General features: G+C 53.3%; 1 protein-coding gene across 8 annotated transcripts; it reads right to left on the minus strand.

The window, feature by feature from the left end:
- Nucleotides 1-647: 647 nt before the first annotated feature.
- Ripor1 (RHO family interacting cell polarization regulator 1) lies at nucleotides 648-19,671 on the minus strand. 8 transcript variants are annotated; one of them, XM_004843029.4, is made up of 22 exons: nucleotides 19,570-19,671; nucleotides 8,458-8,584; nucleotides 8,179-8,337; nucleotides 7,951-8,029; nucleotides 7,498-7,521; nucleotides 7,350-7,403; nucleotides 7,059-7,211; nucleotides 6,896-6,959; nucleotides 6,779-6,822; nucleotides 6,575-6,700; nucleotides 5,924-6,072; nucleotides 5,718-5,847; nucleotides 4,116-5,513; nucleotides 3,911-4,032; nucleotides 2,943-3,075; nucleotides 2,573-2,708; nucleotides 2,281-2,442; nucleotides 1,880-2,038; nucleotides 1,568-1,764; nucleotides 1,396-1,479; nucleotides 1,199-1,289; nucleotides 648-1,057 (listed from the first exon to the last, which is right to left on the minus strand). In XM_004843029.4, exons 2-22 carry the CDS (start codon nucleotides 8,559-8,561, stop codon nucleotides 960-962), a joined length of 3,666 nt encoding a protein of 1,221 aa, XP_004843086.1. In that variant the 5' UTR covers nucleotides 8,562-8,584; nucleotides 19,570-19,671; the 3' UTR covers nucleotides 648-959. The 8 variants fall into 8 exon arrangements, with proteins under 8 accessions (XP_004843086.1, XP_012927002.1, XP_004843084.1 ...); XM_013071548.3 differs by lacking the exon at nucleotides 19,570-19,671 and adding an exon at nucleotides 9,413-13,810 and having other exon boundaries at nucleotides 3,911-4,029; XM_004843027.4 differs by lacking the exon at nucleotides 19,570-19,671 and adding an exon at nucleotides 9,413-13,809.
- Between the last annotated feature and the right edge of the window lie 362 nt (nucleotides 19,672-20,033).

The raw sequence follows: 20,033 nt of genomic DNA on the forward strand, positions 1-20,033 counted from the left end.
GGGGGAGGAGGGCCCTCTCCTGGGATCCCTGCTTCCCGAAGCAGCACAGTCTGCTGGTTGTAGGGCCATAGGTGTCAGCAGGTTTGTTATTACAGAGGTGGCAATTCAGGGTGGGAGGGGACTTGCTGTCCTGGGTCACAGGGCAGTTGTCCGGGTCTCTGACCTCCCATGCCCCATCTCCTCTCCCTTCTCCTCAACCTCCTGGAGTGCCTTCTGTGTCTCTGTAGGAAGCTGCCTGGGCAGAAGGGAATACCCAGAAGCCTGGCATGTTGGTGAGGTACTGCTGCCCCCTTGTGGCCAGAAGCTCAGCCACACCATGCCAGGTTTTCCTACCCACTTCTTTGCCCCTTGGCCACAGTGGTTCTCAGGACTGGTACCCTTTGGGCCTTCTCTGGGCCAGCTCCACAGTCAGATCTACTAGGGGCCCATAGTTCCCAGGCCTAGCTTTGGGCTGAGTCTTTTCGGCAATACCTCCCACTCTTCCCCTGCTTTCCTTTCCAAGCCCAGTTCCAGCCTCTGGGCTTTCTTCCACCAGGATTTCCAGGGTAGATGCACAGGCGCTTGTCACTGAAGCATGGACACACCAGTGTCAGGAAGGGAACATAAGAGAGATTTAGAGCAAAGGGTCAGGAGTGCAGCAGGCCATATACGAAAGGCATTTTGTTTTATTTTCTGTAAAACTCTGTAAATAAAATACAAAACCAGGGATGTGGTGAGGCAGAGGCAAGGTGGCCAGGCCCCAGACACTGTTTGTGGCAAGGGATGTGCTGAGCTGAGCCTAGGAGGCACTTGACTGCAGGCACTGACTCTACCAACCCCAGGGGCAACAGAATATATTAGATTTTCATTGATAGGAATCTGTGGGGAGGGGTGTCTGGAGCCAGCCCTCACCCTCCCTGCCAGTGCCTGGTGAGCCCTGAAAGTGGGGGAAGGGCCCTAGAAGCCAGCGGATGGAGAGTTTAGAACGCTGTGCTGGCCATGCTGCCAGGCCCAAATATGCGGGGCAGGGCATCCAGTGACTCCTCCAGTCGTCGATGGGCTGACTGTCCTTCTTCTCCTGTAATGGGTAAAAATGGGATCAGGGGTGGCCATAGTCTCACGTCCTGGCCCTTCTACCCCGACCCTATCTCACCTGTCCCCATCAGCCAAGATGTCCCAGAATCTACTTGACCTGCATCTCCCACATCCCCAGCCTTACCACACTGCTGCAGGCTCTGCCGGGCAGCTTCCCTCACAGCCTCTGTGTCTGTTTGGCACAGATACACCAGGGGCTCAATGCCTTCAGGAGCCTATAGGGAAGAGAACACTGAAGTGGGCTCAATGGAGCAATGGGAAGTACTCAGGGTGGGAGTGCTGGGAGTGCAGAGAAAGGGCTGGTAGGTTGGTAGGAGTCACCTTGATGCAGCCCAGGGCCAGGCAGCCAGCCACTCGATTATGTACATCCTCATCCTCGAGCTGGTCCAGGAAGCACAGGAGGGCCTGGGCAAGGGTGGAAGCACAGACTTAGCCAGACACTGGGAGCCTAGACCTCACACCTTCCCCTCAAGAAAGCTGTGCCCACTCTTACCCTCTCCCGGAAGGTAGGGCCCAGCGACAGGCTCCGGAGCTGGGTGCTGACAGCAGCCATAACCTTGTTGTTGCCATGGACAAGCAGGGAGCTCAGGGCCCGAAGCCCATCCCTTCGAAGCCGTCCTTCAGGTGCCAACCTCAGGGCCTTCAGCACAATAGCCTGGTCATCAGAGTTCAAATTCCGTACCAGTAACACTGAAAGAAGGAACAGGGTGTTGGAAAAAGGCAGCAAGGGAGGGAGCATCCTTATCCACACCCTCAGACCCACCCACAAGATTAGGCCACTTTATGTTCGGAGTCACTGCCTCACCCTCCTCAGCGGTCTCAGTCACATAGGCCTCCATGGAGGTGCTGTCCAAGGCTTCCACGTAACTCCAAAACTGAAAGACGGTGAGCTGCTCCCCAGGACCTGGCTGGGGCCTCCTGGGCAGCTTCTGCCCTAGGGCATCCTCCACGAATTTCACACAAACTGCAGGAGGCAGTGTCACATGAGTTGGACCCAGGCATTTGGGAGAAAGAGAATGCACCCAATCCCATACTCATGTCCAGGGATTCCTTTTTCATACTCTACTTACCTGGGACCAAGCCTTTACCCTTTCTCACTATTGCTCACAGCTAGCATGTCTGTGAGGGCTGATCTGGCCTTCCCTGAGGTCCCTATCACTAGGGAGCCAAGGAAAGACAGAAGGGGCAGGTAGGCAGCTCACTTACCAGCCTCAGCTAAGCCTGGCTGGCGCATGGAGAGACGGGCACCATACTGGGTGCAGAAGGTAAGGAGCACCTGCTCCACAGGACAGATGAAGGGGCTGAGTCCCTCTGTGCACTTGTCCCAGAAGATCAGGAACCCAGGCTTACAGGCTGAGAACTGCACCACTGTGAAGGAGTGCAGGAAACCACCAGAAACAGAGCAGGTGGGTGGGGGGAAGACAGGCACATAAATGGGGTAGGGAAAGGTAGGAGCTTTGGGGAAGACACTAGAGCCAGAACCCAAGGGGCCCTTTACCTTCCTGGGCAGAAGTGGCAGGGATCTCCCATACCCTGCTGAGCTCACACACTGCCTCAAACACTCGGGCTTCCCGAAGTAGCTGCTCCAGGGCCCGTGCCTCCTGACAGCGCAAGGGCCCAAATGTACCCAGTTTCTGGAAAAAAGGGTGGCCAAGTAGCTCAGACCTCAGGAAGGGGTTGGGACTACAAGTCCCGGCATGCAATGGGAGAGTCTTGTGGCAGTTATTCCATTCACCAAGAGCCAGATGCCAGGGCTCTGGGGCACTGGGGGTGTGGAACTCAGAGGAACAGAGGACCAGATCTGGAGTGCACAGTTCCTGGGGCACGGAGAACAGCAGGGGAGAGGAGGGGAGAGTCATTAGCCTCACCAGCAGGAGACGACTGCAGTGGTACAGGTGCTGGACCAAGGCAGCATCCAGAGCTGGACACCCCGTGCTGAGGGGGTGGGCAGTGAGTGAGTCTATGCTCTCCTCAGCCCCACCCTCCAAGCTGCTTGGGGGCCTGGGGAAAAAATGGGGTCAACCACCCCAAGAGCACACATCACCATCTGGTCCACAGCATTTATTTTTATTAAGTTCTGCCCATCCCAGAATAGAAGAACAGACAATGCACAGACAACAGACAATAGGTGAGTTCACAGAAGACTTTCAAGAGAGTGAAGGGGATGTGATCAGCAGGGAGTAGTGGGGGTCTTTGGTCAGCCTGCCCAATGCCACCTCCAGCTAGGACCGCAGGGGCTCCCGGGACTTGGATGGGCGGGAGTAGTGTCACAAGCGGGATGGTCTACAAGACACGGACTGCAAGGGGTGCAAGGCATGGGGCCTTGACCTGGGAAGCAGCAGAGGGAGAAGGGACTGGGGACGACTTTCAAATGGGAATCTGCAAAGGCCACTCTGGGACTGACAGCTGAGGGACTGGTGTCTCCGGAGGAGTTGGGGTCGAGACAGAGGGGGGCGATGCTGGGGGATGCAGGGTGCACAGGGAGGCACTAAGAGAACTCCTTCACGGGGTAGGTCCAAGGTGAGGCCATGTGAAAGAAGAGGGCCAGGTGGCTCACTAGTTGCTGGGGATCGGTGGGGGAGGTACACATTGCAGAGATGAGGAGTAAGGCAGCCAGAAGCTCTGGGGACAGATGGAGTTGAAGATGTGCGCATCCAGGACACATGAGGTATACATGGGAAGAGTGAGCACAATCTATCCTCACGAGCTCCACCTGGCCCCACCTCACCTGTTCCCATCTTGCATTTCTCCCAACTCATCTGTTCCTCTTCTACCTTCATCACTTTCTCCTTCATTTCTTTCCTCTTGCCTAGCCCGTCTTGCCTAGCTTTCTCACCTGTCCCCAGGACCATCATGGTCTTCATCTTCATCTTCATTGAGGAAGCTGAAGCTCTCCAGGGCATGCTCCACAGTGATGCTGAGACTGGAGGCCCGGCTTCGAGTCAGGCCTTGTCTCTGCTGAGGTTATAAAGGAGGTCAGAGCTACTCCTACCACTTGGCCCCTTCCCTGTGCTGCCCCAGGCCAGCCTAACTTTTCTCACCATAAGCAGGCTCTCCAGGCGAGTCACCTCCTGCTCCAGGCCTTGCAGCTCAGGGAACTGGCCCCGGTAGTCATCCAGGGCACCCATTAAGGCCCCCAGGGCATCCTCCAGCCTCTTGTCCCCAGCCCCTCCAGCTGCCCCTGTGACTGAAACTTGAGCAGCTATAGCCGGGCTAGGTTCTGAATGCTCGGGTTCAGGGACTAAGGGTGAGGGAGGAGGGCTTAGGTTCTGAATAATAGGATCTAGGGGATCTGGGACAGGACTTGGGTACAATGTGCTGGGGGTTATGGGGTTTGCCTGAGAACAGGGAGGGGAGGCTGCATGGCTACAGGGTAGGGGGTCTGTGCCTGGGAGGCTGGGGCCTGCAGAGGGACTAGGGTGTATAGGAAGGTCTTGAGGAGAGAAAAGGCTTACATTTGTAGTGGTCTGGACTGGGCCCATGGCATTGCGGATAGGACTTGTAGTGGTGTGAGTTGATATCTTGGCTTTGTGGGTGAGGTTTGTGGTTGCAGGAGTGGGGCTTGAAGTAGTATGGGTGGGACTTGTGTTTTTTGTAGGGCTTGGAGTAGTGTGGGTGGGGCTTGGGGTAGTAGGGTCGGTGAGGGTTGGGACAGGGTGAGCAGAGCTTGGAATAGTGTGGTTGGCACTTGGGGTAGTATGGGTGGGGCTTATAGTGGTATGAATGAGGCTTGGAGTAGTGTGGGTAGAGACAGTGGTAATCTGGGCTGGGCCTGTACTAATGGGGAGAGGGCCTGTAGTGGTGAGGGTAGAGTCCATGGGCTTATGGGTAGAACCTGTAGTAGTGGAAGTGGGGTTTGGAGCACTGTTGACAGGCCTTATGGAACTACAGGTGGAGCTTGTGGTAGTGTGGGTGGGCCCTGGCAGATGAGAAGGGCCAGAATCTATGGCCTTATGAACTGAGTCCAGATGTGCACATGAGGCAGGATTGGATGCACTGAGGGTGGGGCTTGTGGCAGAACAACCCACATCTAGGGGAACATGACTAGCGTACTCCCCGTGGGTGGGATCTGGGCGTGTAGGTGGGGTATGACCCTGGGCTAGGCTTTCTGAGCCCACAGCCTCCACTGAAGCCTCAGCCAGGGCGGCATCCACACTAGCCTCACTGATGTGGCTCAGAGTCCGGCTGTAGGGAGCATGGCCATTGGCCAGGGATGGGGCTGTGGTCCCCTGCTCATCCAAAGGCCCAGAGCTGGGAGTCTCAGTCCTGCAGAAGGCAACTTGGACAGGCAGGGGCTCAGGCTGCTGCACTAGGGGCTTAGGGGTTGATGAATGTCGGGCAGACCCTGAGAGCTGTGGACTGGATGAATCATCTGAAGATTCGGATGACAGGGACCATGCCGTCCCATTCTCCAGCTCCTCCTGCCGTCTTAGCATGTTCTGGGAGAGAGACAGACAGAGAGAGAGAGAGAGAGAGAGAGAGAGAGAGAGAGAGAGAGAGAGAGAGAGACAGAGACAGAGAGAGAGAGAGAGAGAGAGACAGAGAGAGAGAGAGAGAGAGAGAGAGAGAGAGAGGAGCATTTCAGGATAATCCCTAAAAATCCTCTGGGAGATAGTGAGGCCTGGGTCTGGGCTGTGACTCACATAGAAGGCCTGCTCCCGAAGTGAGGGTGTGTCTGGTGGGCTCTGGCTGTAGGTGGAGAAGCGTTTAGTGACGGTGGAGGCTTTGTTGACAGTAGAAGTGGCTGAGGGCTGGTCATCCTTGTCAAAGGGGCTGGGAAGGCAAGAGACTCTTGTTAGCTTGCCACAACCCTCCTGCCCCTGCCCCTAAACTGTTCTGCCCCACGAACCTCCATGTAACTTCCAGGCTGAGCTTGATGGTGCCAAGGTCATTGATATCCACAGCCACAACCTGGGGCAGGGCGGTGAACAAGTCCTTGGTCTCACAGGAGACGCTGCCCACAACTACATGGTTGGCCAGACCCTTCAGTTCTGTCACCTATAGTCAAGAGTACATGGTGGGGTCACATGAGTACATGGGCCATGAGCTCCTGGGTGAGATCAGAGGTCTAGATTTGCATAGCAGATGTAAGATGGTCATTGGGTCAAAAGGCTTTTGGGAAGGTCATGAGGATAGGAGTTCTTAAGAGTCACGGGGCCACGGAAGCTTGAAGCAATCTGAGAGCAAGGGGTTTATAGAGGTCCATGTTGGTAGGAGCATTGATCTCAAGAGTCCACAGCCCTATAGGGGCTCAGAGGATCAATTATTCACCAGGTCAGAAGATCATGGAAAGGTTACAGGGTCAGGAATCATAAAGATTGTTCTCAAGGCCACAGAGACCATGAGGAAATCCAGGATCATAAAGGTCATGGAGCCACACATTCATAGGGCCATAGAGTCACAGCAGTAAGGATCTCAGAGTCAAGAGAGTCCAATGAGTTCACAAGGTTATGGAGTTCACAGAATCAAAGTGTCCTGGGCACCTGGGCAGAAAAATCACCTTGATGGACAGGAATTCCATGATCAGAGGAAGAAAGACAGTTTCTTCGCTGTCCCACACCTGCTTCCCACTACCCTCAATGCGGCCCCGTAGTTTCCAGCGCTGACGGCCATATTTCATGCAGATCTGGGGAAACAGGCACGATGAGGCAGCCCTAGGGCTTTTGACCCTTCCACCCCAGCCCTCCCCTGCACATCCTCATACCTCATACTGATCACCCACACACAGCCTGGCAAAGCCAGCCAGCCCTAGAATATGGGGAGAAGTAGATGAGCCATGTTGGCAGAGCCTGACCACACTTCCTCCCCTACAACTCAGTACCTTTCATCCGAACATGAAACTCGCCCAGCTGTGCCTCCAGCTCGCTCTCCAGCAGACACATGCTCTGACAGGGAGAAGCACGAATAGGAGAGAATGAAGAAAAACTCCACTCTCATCAGCCCTGTTATATCCTGTGCTTCTGCCAACAGCATTCATCCCTTACCTCTGTGTACTCTCGATGACTCCGAGTGGCCTCAGCCAGGCTGTCTCGGGCTTCTCGGCTCCCTTGAGACCCTGTACTATAGGCCCGGACCATGTTGTAAGCGCCATCTCGTAGTCGCCGCTGGACACAGTATGCTTCGTACAGCTCATCGATCTGGGAAGATGAATAGAGTAGTAATAGGGGAACTAGGACTCACCACTGGGGTTGCTCATTCAGGCCTAGCAAACCCCTCCCACCCCAATCTGCTTTGTTATCACTCCCATCCCTCTGCATGCACGCTGCACAAAGTACCTTGCTGGCATGGAATTCCAGTCTTCGTAGGAAGCGTTCAATGGACTTGACTTGCTGGGGGAGAGGTGGGTCAGGAGGGGTCTGAGGCCCAAGGCCCTTTCCCTTCCCCATGAGATAACCCCTCCAATACCATTCTATATCCACTCACCTTGTCCAAGTCATACAAGAAACCCTACAAAGGAGATGAGGGAGATGAGACATTCTACCTAGGAGGTATGAGGAGGATCCTTCCCCACACAGACCTACCCCTCCACATCTAGCAGAAGTGTTCCCTCCTTTGGCAAGCCCTGACCCCTTCCCTAAGACAAACCCTGGCCCTCTCTTTTGTACCATTACAACATACTCTCTTGCTGTCCTATGTGGGCATCCAACCTCTCCCACTGGAAGCTCTTGTGAGCAGAAACTGGATTCCAAGCAGAAAGTGCACAGAAAAGAAGTTGGGGACAGAAACCCTCTCAGCCTTTCCTGATACCCCCTTCTGTACTCATACCTGGACTGAGTCATCCCGGAAAATAACCCCGATTTCACATAGGGATAGCCCTGCCTAGCCCCCTACACCACACAAAAGGCATTAGACCAGGGCATCCCTAACATCACTCACCAGCCGGGAATTCCTCTTGGATTCCTTTATCTGCCCCTGGAGCTTCTCTTGCTCCTGCTGGTGCACTTCCAAGTAGGCCCTGGGAAAAAGAGGTGATAGGTCAACTTACCTTTCAGACTCAAGATGCCCAAGGTACCAGTAGTAAACAGGGAGTGCCTGGCTGGGGCAAAGATGGGGGTTGGAGAGGGATCCTAGGACAAGAGGTGGGGAAGATAGTTGCTTGCTTACGTCAGGCCCCGTTTAAGGGCAGTGTACACCAGGTCCAGCCGCTCTGGCTGCGGCACCTTCGGGGCTGGATGGGCCACACCAAACATCCTGGATACCCGGGAGAGCCCTGGGGCCTTCCGTGGGGGCCCTGGTGGTGGTGGGCTGAAGACTGGGAAGCTCCTTAAAAAGAAGCTGCTCCTCAGAATAGGACCAACAGGAGCCCCCCAAAGCCTCCCCTCAGACCCAGTCCCGACCCCATCTAACTCCCTTGACACCATTAAGAACCCGTCCGCTCCATACCTGGGCCCTCGCTTGTGGCTGCCGAGGACGCCTGCGAAGGACTGGCTCCTACTGACCCGGGCGCTGAGCAGGCGGCGCTGCGGCCGCACTGAGAGGGACATCATGGAATGAGTCCGCGCGGGGCTCCCTGGGGGTAGGGGAGAGGGTGTCCAGAAGCGGTCAGGTCCCTGAAGTCCCCTCCCCAATCCCAGGTTCTAGGGCTGGAGCTGGTTCTTCCTGGTCACCAGGTACAGATGCGCCAGTGGGCTCTGGTCTGGTTACTCTCAGTCCCGCCGGCCCTAGCGCTAATGACAGGGCGGCCGCGGGGGACTCGGCCTCCGACTCAGCGTGGCCTCGGCTCAGCCCCTACTTCCTGCCGAGGTGCGGGCTCCGCCTGCTGCGGGGCAGGAAGGGAGGGGATCGCGCAGGGACCCTCCTCTGGCTGAGAAGGGGCAGGAAAGGGGCGGGGCGCGCGAAGAATGTGCGGAAGCGCCTGTTTACCCGGGGGCGGGGCGGCCTTCCCAGCCTTGCCCCAGACGCCCTCCCCCAGGAGGACCAGAAGCCAGGGTCCCCCACCCCAGGAGGCCGCGAGAGGTCACGGAGCGGGGCGGGGCGCACGCCGGGCCCCCGCAATGCTGCCGGACTGGCCCTGCCTGTGCGGGCTGAGTTCTCGCGACCCCCCACCCCCGCCTCCAGCCTAAACTGCTAGCTAGATTCCCATCTGCTCCCAGGCGCCACGACGCCAGAGCCCTCCCGACTGGCCGCCGGGGATTCCCAGGGTGGGGGACAGTGACGAGAAGTGCTCCTCCCTCCTCCATCTTCCCGGGGCTCCGATGTGGAAACTGAGTCACAGACGCACGCGCGCCTTCACCCTTAGCCTCTACAGACCCCCACCCGCCCGGGCGAAATACACAGAATCCAGCCTCCACCCCTATGGCCAGCCCTGGAGCCTTCGCAGCCCCATGCCGGGTCTTACCTCTCTTTTTCGCGTCCATGGTAGGTCCCGGACGGTCCGGATCCGCGCTCGGCCCCCGACCCCGACCCCGCGTCCCCACCCGCCCAGGGCCCCTTGGTGCCGGCCCCCTGGGCTCCACGCTCGCTCGTGCCCAGCCGCTCTTGCTCGGGCTTCAGCTCGGCTTGGCGCCTCCCCTCCGCCCAGTTCCTGCCTCCTGACTCAGCCCGCCGGGATGGGGCGGGACGGGCTGGACTAGGGGGCACCAGGCCTTGGCCCATCTGGCCTCCCGGGAGGAGTGACTAGCGGTTCCCCTCGGGGAGGGGACCGCCGGGGTCTGGGGGTCAGTATGAATACGGAGGGATAGAATGAAGGGGTAAGAGGGTATAGAGAATAATAAACTGAGAGTGCCTCTTGAGGGCTGCTGAGAGAAGGCTGAACATGCTGAGAGCTAAGAGTTAGGGTTAGTGTACAAGTTTGGAGAGAATCCTGAGGATTCTTAATGGAGGAATTGTACCAATGGAGCGCAGAGTAGAGTGCTGAGCCTGAGGGGTTGAGAAGCTAAGAATGAGAGGGATTGAAAGTGTGGGACGATGGGGCCGGGGATTTAGCTCAGTGGTTTCGCCACCTGCTGCGCAAGCGCAAGTACCCGAGTTCGATCCCCGGTACCAAAAAAAAAAAAAATCAAAACAAAAAAAAGAAAGTGTGGGACGAGGTCAACCCATATTATGAGTTGCTGCCACATGAAATTTGCAAAGATGGAAATGGTGTCCAGAATCTCAGCGCCCCCCTGCACCATCCCACCCTCACATCCACAGAAGGGGTGCTCGGTCTGGACACTCCCTCTCCTCCTAGGCCCAGAGGAAATAATCAGGTAGGTTCCTCTGCCTAGGCAGGGCCTCCTCTCTAGTGGAATCTGCATCCTAGGACTGAGACCTCCACCCTTCTTGCCCCAAGTTCACATGGGCTCCTCAGGTCCTGAATTTCCTTGCTACTGGCTCTTTTCTGCCTCTGGCTCTTTTCTGCCTCTTATGCTCTCTTTTGTATCTTTTTTTTTTTTTTTTGGTACCAGGAATTGAACTCGGGACCTTGTGCTTTCGAGGCAGGCACCAGAACGACTGAGCTAAATCCCCAACCCTCTCTTTTGTTTTGTTTTTTGTTTGGTTTTTTTTTGGATTGAACTCCGGTCCTTGCGCTTTCGAGAACCCTCTCTTTTGTATCTTGCTTCTTTCAGCCAACGTTATGTCTATAAGGTACAACCATGCTGTTTCATGTAGTTGTCTATTTTTCATTCTTTTTGCTGTATAATAATTCTGTTTTATATTGATGGGCATTTGGATAGTTTCCAGAGTTGCTTCCATTTTTCTTTTCTTTTTTTTTGGTACCAGGGATCGAACTCAAGACCTTTAACTTGCAAGGCAGGTGGCAACACCACTGAGCTAAATCCCCGGCCCTTGCTTTCATTTTTCATGTGACAGTAACTTAAGCTTGTTGGTGATTTGTGGACCAAATCTGAAACACCCATATTCTGTGGGATGGGAGAGAGACTGGGATCATACAGAAGGATTTATTGGGTGAGAAATGTGAGCCTGGCTGAGGTTGAAAATTTTTCTGTGGTTCCAGCCAGGCTGCTGTGCCAAGAACTTTGGCCACCAGGCTGTGTGCAGGTGCAGTGAAGATATGGAGTTGGTTGCAGGATTAGTTTCTGCCAGGTAGTGGAGGCATGAGTGCTGAAGATACTAGTAGCAGACAAGTGATGATGGAAAAGTGGCTGTAAATCCCGGCTGAAAGGAGGATATGCAAGGAAGATAGGGAAGAGAAGGTAGGAGGAAGCTGGCAGAGAAAGAAAGCAGAGGCAGACTGTGAGCTCCATGCAGGGTGGTGTCTGTGAAATTCTGGGCTGTATTTCCAGTGACTGGCACATGCTTGGCACAAGGTTGTCATCAGTGAATAGTTGAATAAATAAGCTGACGACTAGGGACCAGAGATCTCAGGTAAAAAGCCAAGTGTGAGAGACTGGAGATTGTACACAGTGTTGAGACTTAGCAAAGGGGCATTCCAGGGCAGGTGGTAAGGCTGTGGTGTCCCCTGGGGGCATGGCTAGGGGAAGCAGAGAGGCTATTGTGGGGCAATCCATGAACCAATGGGTTCATGGTACCCAGTCTTCAAGGAGGTAGGGGAGGATAGCATTTCTAAAAGTGGGGTCATTGGGCCTCTTGCAGCTGAATCTGCAGAGGAGTTGGTGGGTTTATTGCAAATCCAGAGCCTTGGACCCATGCTGGGTTGGGAAGAAAGAAAGCACTGCAGCAAAATTGGTCCTCAAGGAGCAGGACTGTTTGTGGGGTGGAGGAGCATCCAGCCCCTCCAAGGTCAGGGGATGGGGTGCCCCAATGGACCCTGCACATGGTGGCTTCTATCCATGCTGGAGGTGGAGAAAGGATATTCAAGAGATGGGGCCAGGGATTTAGCTCAGTGGTGCTGTGCCTGCCTTGTAAGCGCAAGGTCCTAAGTTCCATCCCCGATACCGCAAAAAAAAAAAAAAAAGAGAGGGCCAGGGGATTTAGCTCAGTGGTTCTGCCACCTGCCTCGAAAGCGCAAGGTCCTGAGTTCGATCCCCCTGTACCAAAAAAAAAAAAAAGATACAAAAGAGAGCACGCCGAGGATTTAGCTCAGTGGTACCATGCCTGCCTTGAAAGTGAAAGTTCAATCCTTGGTAATAAAGTTCAAAAGTAACCCAAATAATCTGTGGCAACAAAAGTTAGACTAGTAGTTCCCTTTGGGTTGTTGTGACTTAAAGGGGGCACAAAGGGTCTTCCAAAGTGCTGACAATGTTCTATTTCCTACTCTGGGTTCTGTTTCCTGATCCTGCATGCGTGTGTTCCATTGCAAAAATGTTAGCAAGCTGTACACTTAGTAGTTATATACTTAGGGCTGGGGATTTAGCTCAGTGGTGCTGCTGCCTCCCTTCCAAATGCAAGGTCCTGAGTTCAATCCTTGGTACAAAAAAAAAAGGAGATATATACTTTATGTATGTGTGTGTATTGTATATATACAGTTTTTTTTGAGATGCAGTCTCACTGTGTTGTCCAGGCTGGTCTTGAACTGCTGGACTCCAGCAAACCTCCTGCCTCAGTCTCCTGGGTAGCTAGTATAGAACAAGCATGCATCACTATACATGGCTATTTTCTATATATATTTCAATATAAAGTTGGGTTTAAATAAATAACTACACGGAATGGGGTTATAGCTCAGTGCCAAAGCATGTGGTTAGCATGCTCCAGGCCTTTGGGTTTTTGGGTTTTATTTTTTGTTTTTGGTACTGGGGATGGAACTCAGGACTTTGCACTTGCAAGGCAGGCGTGGTACCACTGAGCTAAATCCCCAGCCCACCAGGCCTTTGGGTTTGATCCTCTGTGCCACACATATACACACACAGTAAATAAAAAACTAGAAAAAACAAAAAAAGACCCACTGTGAGCTCTATGCTTTCCCCTAGCTACCACATTCTTTACCCCATCTCTTTTCATTTCTTTTTGACAATTCTCACTGTTTACTTTAGGCTAACCTTGAACACACTCACTATGTAGCCCAGGCTGGCCTCTAACTCACAGTGATCCTGTCTTAGCCTCTCAAATGCTGGGATTACAGGCAGGCGTCAACACCTGCACCTCTGCCCTCCTGTCTGTGCTGAATTTCTGGAATAACGGTCTACCTCTACTTCCTCACCACACCTACTCCTCTTCCCATTCTGGTGGCCTTCTGCATTCACCGCTCCCCTGATTGGTCCAGGCTAGGATGCCAGTGACTGTCCTGTTGCTGAATTAATCCCATGTCTAATGTATAGTTCTTATCCTGCTTGATCTCAATAAAGCTTTTGACTTGGTGGCTCCCTTCCTCTTCCTAAAGCCCTTCCTTCCCCTGAGTTTCAAGACGCAGCATGCTCTTGGTTTTCTACCTACCTCTCCAGCCACATATTTTCTTTTCCTGCAGGGTTTCTCTCCCTGTCCCCATCCTCAGATGGGCCTCAGCCTCCCTGCTGTTAATCTGTGTACATCTCTCTTAGCTCAATGCCATCTAAATGCTACCACCTTCCTTACCTGTCCCTCACCCAAACCACTCTTGTGAGCACTAGGCCTGCCTGCATATCCAACTGCTTGCTAGATGCCTCCCACAAGCTGACAGTGCACAGCGGGCTGTAAAAGGATGTGCTGATTTGAGGTCCCCAAACTGAATTTACCACTTTTTCTCCTCAAACCTCTTCCTAGTCTCCACACCCCTTCAGCACACGGGTTGAACTTGCCCATCAACTGGAGACTGGATAAAGAAAATGTGGTTTTTTTATAAAATGGAATACTACTCAGCCATAAAAAATGAGAAATTAGAGACATTTATAGCTAAGTGGATGCACATTGAGGCAATACTCTTAAGTGAAATAAATAGGACACACATGTGTAAATACCGAATAGTTTCTCTGGTGTGAGAAACTGAAAGTGTAAATAAGGACTAAATGTATAATAGGTCATGTGAAATAGGAAGAAAAGGGGCAAAGGGGAAGGAAGTGGGAGGGCTAAGGGAAAGGATAGAAGGGAATGGGATTAATATGAGAAAATGGAAAAATAGGAACAAAATTTTTGTAAATAGGGAGGGCTGGAGGGGTTGAAGGGAGGGCTGGGCAAGGGTGAAAAACAAGAACCAAGAGAGACTATGTAAAGGTGCAAATTTCCAATGATGAATGTCATTATATTGTATACCTAAAATGTACCAATTATTAGAATGAATAATCGATAATGTAAAATAGGAATAAAAGGTCCAAAGGGGTAGGGGTAGTGGGAGGCACAGGGGAAAGGAAAGAAGGGAAAGGAAAAAATGATGAGAAATGGAAAAAATGGAAATAAAGTCTTTGTAAATAGGGAAGGGTGGAGGGCGTGAAGGGAGGGCTAGGAATGGGGAAAAAATAAGAACCAAGATGCATTATGTAAAGGTACAATTCCCAATGAGAAATGTAATTGTGTTGTATACCTACAACGTACCAATAAAAGAATTTAATACAAAAAAACACACACACAAAAAAACAAGGGTTGAACCAAGGGCCTTGCACTGAGTTATATTCCCAGCCCCTCCCTCTTTTAATTTTTATTAATACAGGGTCTCACTAAGTCTTTAAGTTGCCCAGAGTGGGCTCCAACTTTCGATCCTCCTGCCTCAGCCTTCCAGAGTGCTGGCGCAGACATGCACCATAGCTCTCTTCCTAGTTTTAACTTGCCCAAAGCGTCCCCACCATCTATGTGGCTGGTTGTTCAAGAAAGACTGGGAGAGCCATTCTGGGCACCTCGGTCAGTTCCACTCATCCAATCAGATACCCACTCCTGACAGGTCAGCTTTTAAATGTACCTGGAATTTTCCCCCTCATTTCTACCCCTATGGTTAGAATTCTGGTCCAAACCATGACCAGTTCTCCTCTAGAGCCTTACAGTAGCCATCCAATAGGCTCCTATCTTCCTTCCAACCTGCAATGATCAGTAACAAGCCTGTCATCTGGAAATTCTAGTTACCTGACAATGCCAAAATGCTATGCTTAACCAAAAAAAAAGCTGTGGTTTTTGAGTGCCTTCTATGTCACACACGGTACTTGACACCATTTCATTTAATTCCAGCAACAATTCAAGGAGTTTAAATCCAGTTAGCCCAACTTCACAACCAAGAAACTGGAGGCTAACAGGCTATATGACCTTGGACAAGATAATTTCTTAAACTTTTAGGCTTCAGGTACCCATAAAATGAGTATAAACCGGGCATGGTGGCACAGACTTCTAATCCCAGCACTCAGGAGGCTGAGGCAGGAGGATCGCTGAGAATTTGAGGCCAGTCTGCATTACATAGTGAGTGCAAAGCCAGCCTGAACTACATAGCGAGACTCTGTCTCAAAAAAAAAAAAACTGGAGGATTAGCTCAGTGGTGCCGCCACCTGCCTCCCAAGCTCAAGGTCCTAAGTTCAATCCCCAGTACCAAACAAACCAACAAACCAAAACAACAAAAAACCCCTATATATATATATATATATATATATATATATATATATATATATACACACACACACACACATATATACACACACACATATATACATATGTACATATACACACATATATATACATATGTACATATATACACATATATGTATATATACACATATGTGTATATGTGTGTATACACATATGTGTGTGTATATATATATGTGTGTGTATATATACACACATGGTGAGATACCTCCCTCTATAAAGAATGCTTGAGGAAGGAAGAATTGTATGTGAGATAGGGAAGTTGAAGTATACACTACCTCACTGTTAGCACAACAAATATTAACTGTTGTTATTATTACTATTATTATTAATAATAATCAGCCTGAGATTACACAGCTGGTAAGTGGCAGAGTGAGAATTCAAAATCAGGCTCTCTCACCCCAGGACTGTAATCTTTTTCTTTTTGAGACAAGTCTCCCTATGTAGTTCAGGCTGGCCTTGAACTCTAGACATAGCCCAGGCTGGCCTCCAACTTGTGGAGATCCTCCTGACTCAGCCTCCTGAGTGCTGGGATTATAGGTGTGTGCCACCACAGCCAACAGGACTGTAAATCTTTTCTTTTTAAAACCACAGTATATTTATTTATTTATTTAGTGGTACTGGGGATTGAACCCAGGGCCTTGCATATGCTAGGCAAGCATTCTACCTCTGAGCTACATCTCTAGCCCAGGACTGTAAATCTTTAATATCCTTCTATTCAGACCCTTGTGAAACATTCACAGCCACCCCCTGCCCCAAGGTAACACCCAAACTCTAATATGATCCACAGGGCCTTCCTGGGCCTGTCCCTTCCCTCCCCTTTCTAACAACTAGAAGATTCTTCACCATCCCTAATTGCTGCTGTACCCTCTTCCCACTGATCTCGGCTTAATCAACCCTCTGTCCTTCAAGTCTGACCCTCTTAACTTCTTCCTCCAGGAAGTTTGGTCTGGATTGGTTCCCCCTTTTGGTGCCTCCATAGCTTCCTCTCTCTGATCCCCAAGGCCACATAACTCAGTTGTCAGTTCTCCTTTAGGGTCTGTGTCCCCACCACACTGAACCGCGTGGGGGCTGGGGCCTGTCTGCTTGGCTTGCTATCTTCTGGGCCCTCTACCAGGGCCTGAGCCCTGGGAGATGAAAGGGGGAAGGCCCTGAGTGGGGAAGCTGGGCTGTCTGGACACAGGAACAGGATCCTGATCTGTTGCAGAGGTAGATTTTTTTTTTTTTTGTACCGGAGATCAAACTTGGGACCTTGTGCTTGTGAGGCAGGCGCTGGAACCACTGGGCTAAATCCCTGGCCCTGCATGGGTAGATTTCGAGTCTGTGTCCACTCTGGCTCCCTTACCCTACCTAAGATTCTCCCTTTCCCCACTTGCTAATTATTATTATTAGTATTTTTTTTTTTTTGGTACCAGGGATTGAACTCGGGTCCTTTTGGTTGCAAGGCAGGCTGCCAAACCACTGAGCTAAATCCCCAGCCCCCCACTTGCTAATTATATCAGACATCATCAGCAAGTGGGATTCTGGTCCCCAGGACGGGGCAGGATGGAGGTCTTCTGTGTTTCTGGACTCAAGGGTATGTGGATTGTCCCATCGATTTTCTTTCTTTGGCTAAGGCTCTGCTGCCACCTATCTCTTAGTCCCCCAGGAACCAGTATGTGTTGGTTCAGCTGGGGATGGGGTGTGGTGTGTGTGTGTGTGTGTGTGTGTGTATGTAGATGGGCAGGATCCTGCTAGGAGTGGATGGAAAAGGCTGAATCCCTTCAACTAAAGGAGAGGGGCCACATCAACTGGTGGGAACTGGTTTTTTTGTTTGTTTTCAATATTGGGGATTCTCACTGAACTGTATCCCTAGCCCTTTGTTTGTTTGTTTATTTTTGAGACAAGGTCTTGCTATGTAGTTCAGGCTGACCTTGAACTTTTTTTTGTATGGGGATCAGACTCAGGACCTTTTGCTTGCCAGGCAGGTGAGGTGCTGCTGAGCTATATCCCTGGCCCTTTGAACTCACTATGTAGCGCAGACTGGCCTCGAATTCTCGGCAAACCTCCTGCTTCAGCCTCCCAAGTGCTGGGATTACAGGCATGCACCCCCATGCCCGGCCTAACCCTTTATTTTTTATTTTGAGCCAGGGTCTCACTAAGTTGTCAAATTGCCAAATTTGGGCTGGATCTTTCCACTTTTCTGCCTCAGCCTCCCAGAGTGCTAGATTAGGGGCCTAGGCCACCACACCCTGCTGCGACTGGCTGATAAGAGGCAGGGGTCTCTAAGCGCATCTCATCCTTACTGTCTGTTGACATGGCAAAGAATCCAAGTCCCAGGTTTTAAAGGTTACAGGGCTTGCAGCACAGCCAGCTCACGGTCTACAAGACCTGTTTCCAGACCCCAGTCCTCCCTATGCATCAAGACTGGCACACTAGTGTGGGGTAGAAAATGCAGCCACTGGCCCTCCCTGGCTCACTGCGAATATGCCAAGCCAGTCGTCTCTCAGGGAGTCCCCGGTCCAGTCCCGCCCAGTCTTTGGGCCACCCCTGACCGAGGTAAACAGACGCTAAAAATAGCCCAGGGAAGGGGCGGCAGCAAGAGAAGAGAGGGTCGTTCCTGAGCCTGCCCCTGTCGCCATGGCAACTGCCCCAAACCCAGCTGCTGATGTCATCTCGCAGCTCCCAACCCAAGCAGGTAGGGAAGGAGGAAAGGGGGGTTGCGCGGCCTGGGACCCCCACCCCGGAACCCGGCGGAGGCGGCCGAGTGGCCTCACTTCCTGCCGGCCTCCTCCCTAGTCAGCTGGTCACATTCCCTGTCCCGCCGCGCGCCACAGTAGTCGCCGCGCGCCTCGGCAGTCGGCAGGCCTCCCCAGCCTGCCTGGTTTGGCCTCCAGTCTGAGCGGTGTCGAAGGAAGGGGGCCAGAGTGACTCACTCGCACCCTCCTCGCCGTCTTTTTCACCCGGGCAGAACCCAGCCTGCCGCCCACCCAGGCTGGCGTCCTGCGTGCTGCCCAGACTCCTACCCAAGCGCAGGCCCCTGGGACGGCTCATTCTGCTCCTCACCAGCTGCTGCTCCCAGGATGCAGGAAGGGCAGAGAGATGGGAAAGGGAGCCGTGCCAGTCCCCTTTGTCCTGCTGGAGTATACTGTACCTCAGTTCCAATTATTGCACATCCTCACCACCATCCCTGCCACCGACAACGCTATGTAAGTGGATGTTACAGGGGCAAGGATTTAGATCTCAATCCTCTTCTCCCTAAACCAGTGGTGTGACCTTGAGAATGTTACAAACCTCTCTGAGCCTTTCCGCATCTGCCAGATGGTCATAACCTTCCTAAAACGCGGCAAGCCCACGGTGCGACTCCACATAAGGTGGCCTGGGCACCGCTATTGTTATATTAGACTGCACACAGTGGGTGCTCAGGAGCCAGCCTAGACACCCATCAGGACTGGCTTGAAGGGTCAGTAAGAGAGGCCGTTTGGACTTCACCCAGGAAAGGAGGCTAGCGGGTGCTGAGGCTGACTTGGCAGGGCCTTTTCCCCTGGTGAACAGCCCCTTCCCCAAACCAGTTCTGCAGCGTGACCAGGCCTGGCTGCTTGCGGAGTTGCCACAGCAGCTCCCGTCCAGAGCCAAGGTCTGTACCCCGAACCGCGCCAGGACGATCTCCTGCTGGGCGCAAAGCACGATCCCTGGACAGCTCAGGCACCTCGCGCTGGTCCCAGAGCGGCTTAGCCTGGCCGCTGGGCCAGCAAGATGAGCTCATCTCAGCGGCCGCCTGCACCCCGGGTCGCCCCCTCCGCGGCGCGGACAGCGGGGACTCTCAGAGGGCGCCCGATCGGGGCCCAGGCCAGGCCTGAGCCTGGGGCAAGCAACGGCCGCCGAGGCCCAGCTGTGGGAGGGAGGCAGCACCCGGCGGGCGCGGCAGGCCCGCAGGCGGCGGGCTTTTGTGGGCGAAGCTGCGTCCTCTGCTCTGGGGGAGGGGAGGAAAGACGCGAGGCGGCCGGGGTCCCGGGAACGGGTGAGATGGGACCCGGCCGCAGATAAAGGGCCCACGGGGCGGCGTTGATCCGGGAGGCACCGGAACCGCCGCGCCCGACCCCTGCCCGGCCCGCGGTCCCCCGGAAACGCGCGGACACTCACATGGCTGCGCTGGCTGAGAGGACCTCGCGCTCTTGGGGCTCTCGGTGCTGCCAGGCCTGGTAGCGCTGCAGCTGCCGCTGGCGCCGCCGCTGGCGCCAGCCCCTCCCGTCGCCCCGCCGCCTCGCCCCTCCCCGGGCCCGCTGGGCTCCACCCCCTGCGCTCTCCCTAGGCTTCTGCACCCCGGGAGGCGCCCACAACTCGCTCCGCCCTCTCGGGTGTCCGGGCAGCAATGGCCAGCCAGTTACCCACCACCTTGTTGGAACGGTAGCAATTGGGGAGTCCCCGGGTTTCCTGGGAACCGCGCTCAGATCTCAAAACAGGGGGGAAGGGGGGCGCTAGGGAGCCCCTCCTGTTTTTCCTCTCCCTACAATCCTACTGCTCTAGAGACCTTTCAGGCCCCTTGTCTGTGACTACCTTAAACAGGTTCTGGAGCTGTTGGCTTGGTTGAAGGAAGGGATCAGAGC

Source organism: Heterocephalus glaber, unplaced genomic scaffold (genome assembly GCF_053883595.1).
Source record: "Heterocephalus glaber isolate CG9 unplaced genomic scaffold, H.glaber_assembly_v1.0 deba00000071, whole genome shotgun sequence".
NCBI classification, from domain to species: domain Eukaryota; kingdom Metazoa; phylum Chordata; class Mammalia; order Rodentia; family Bathyergidae; genus Heterocephalus; species Heterocephalus glaber.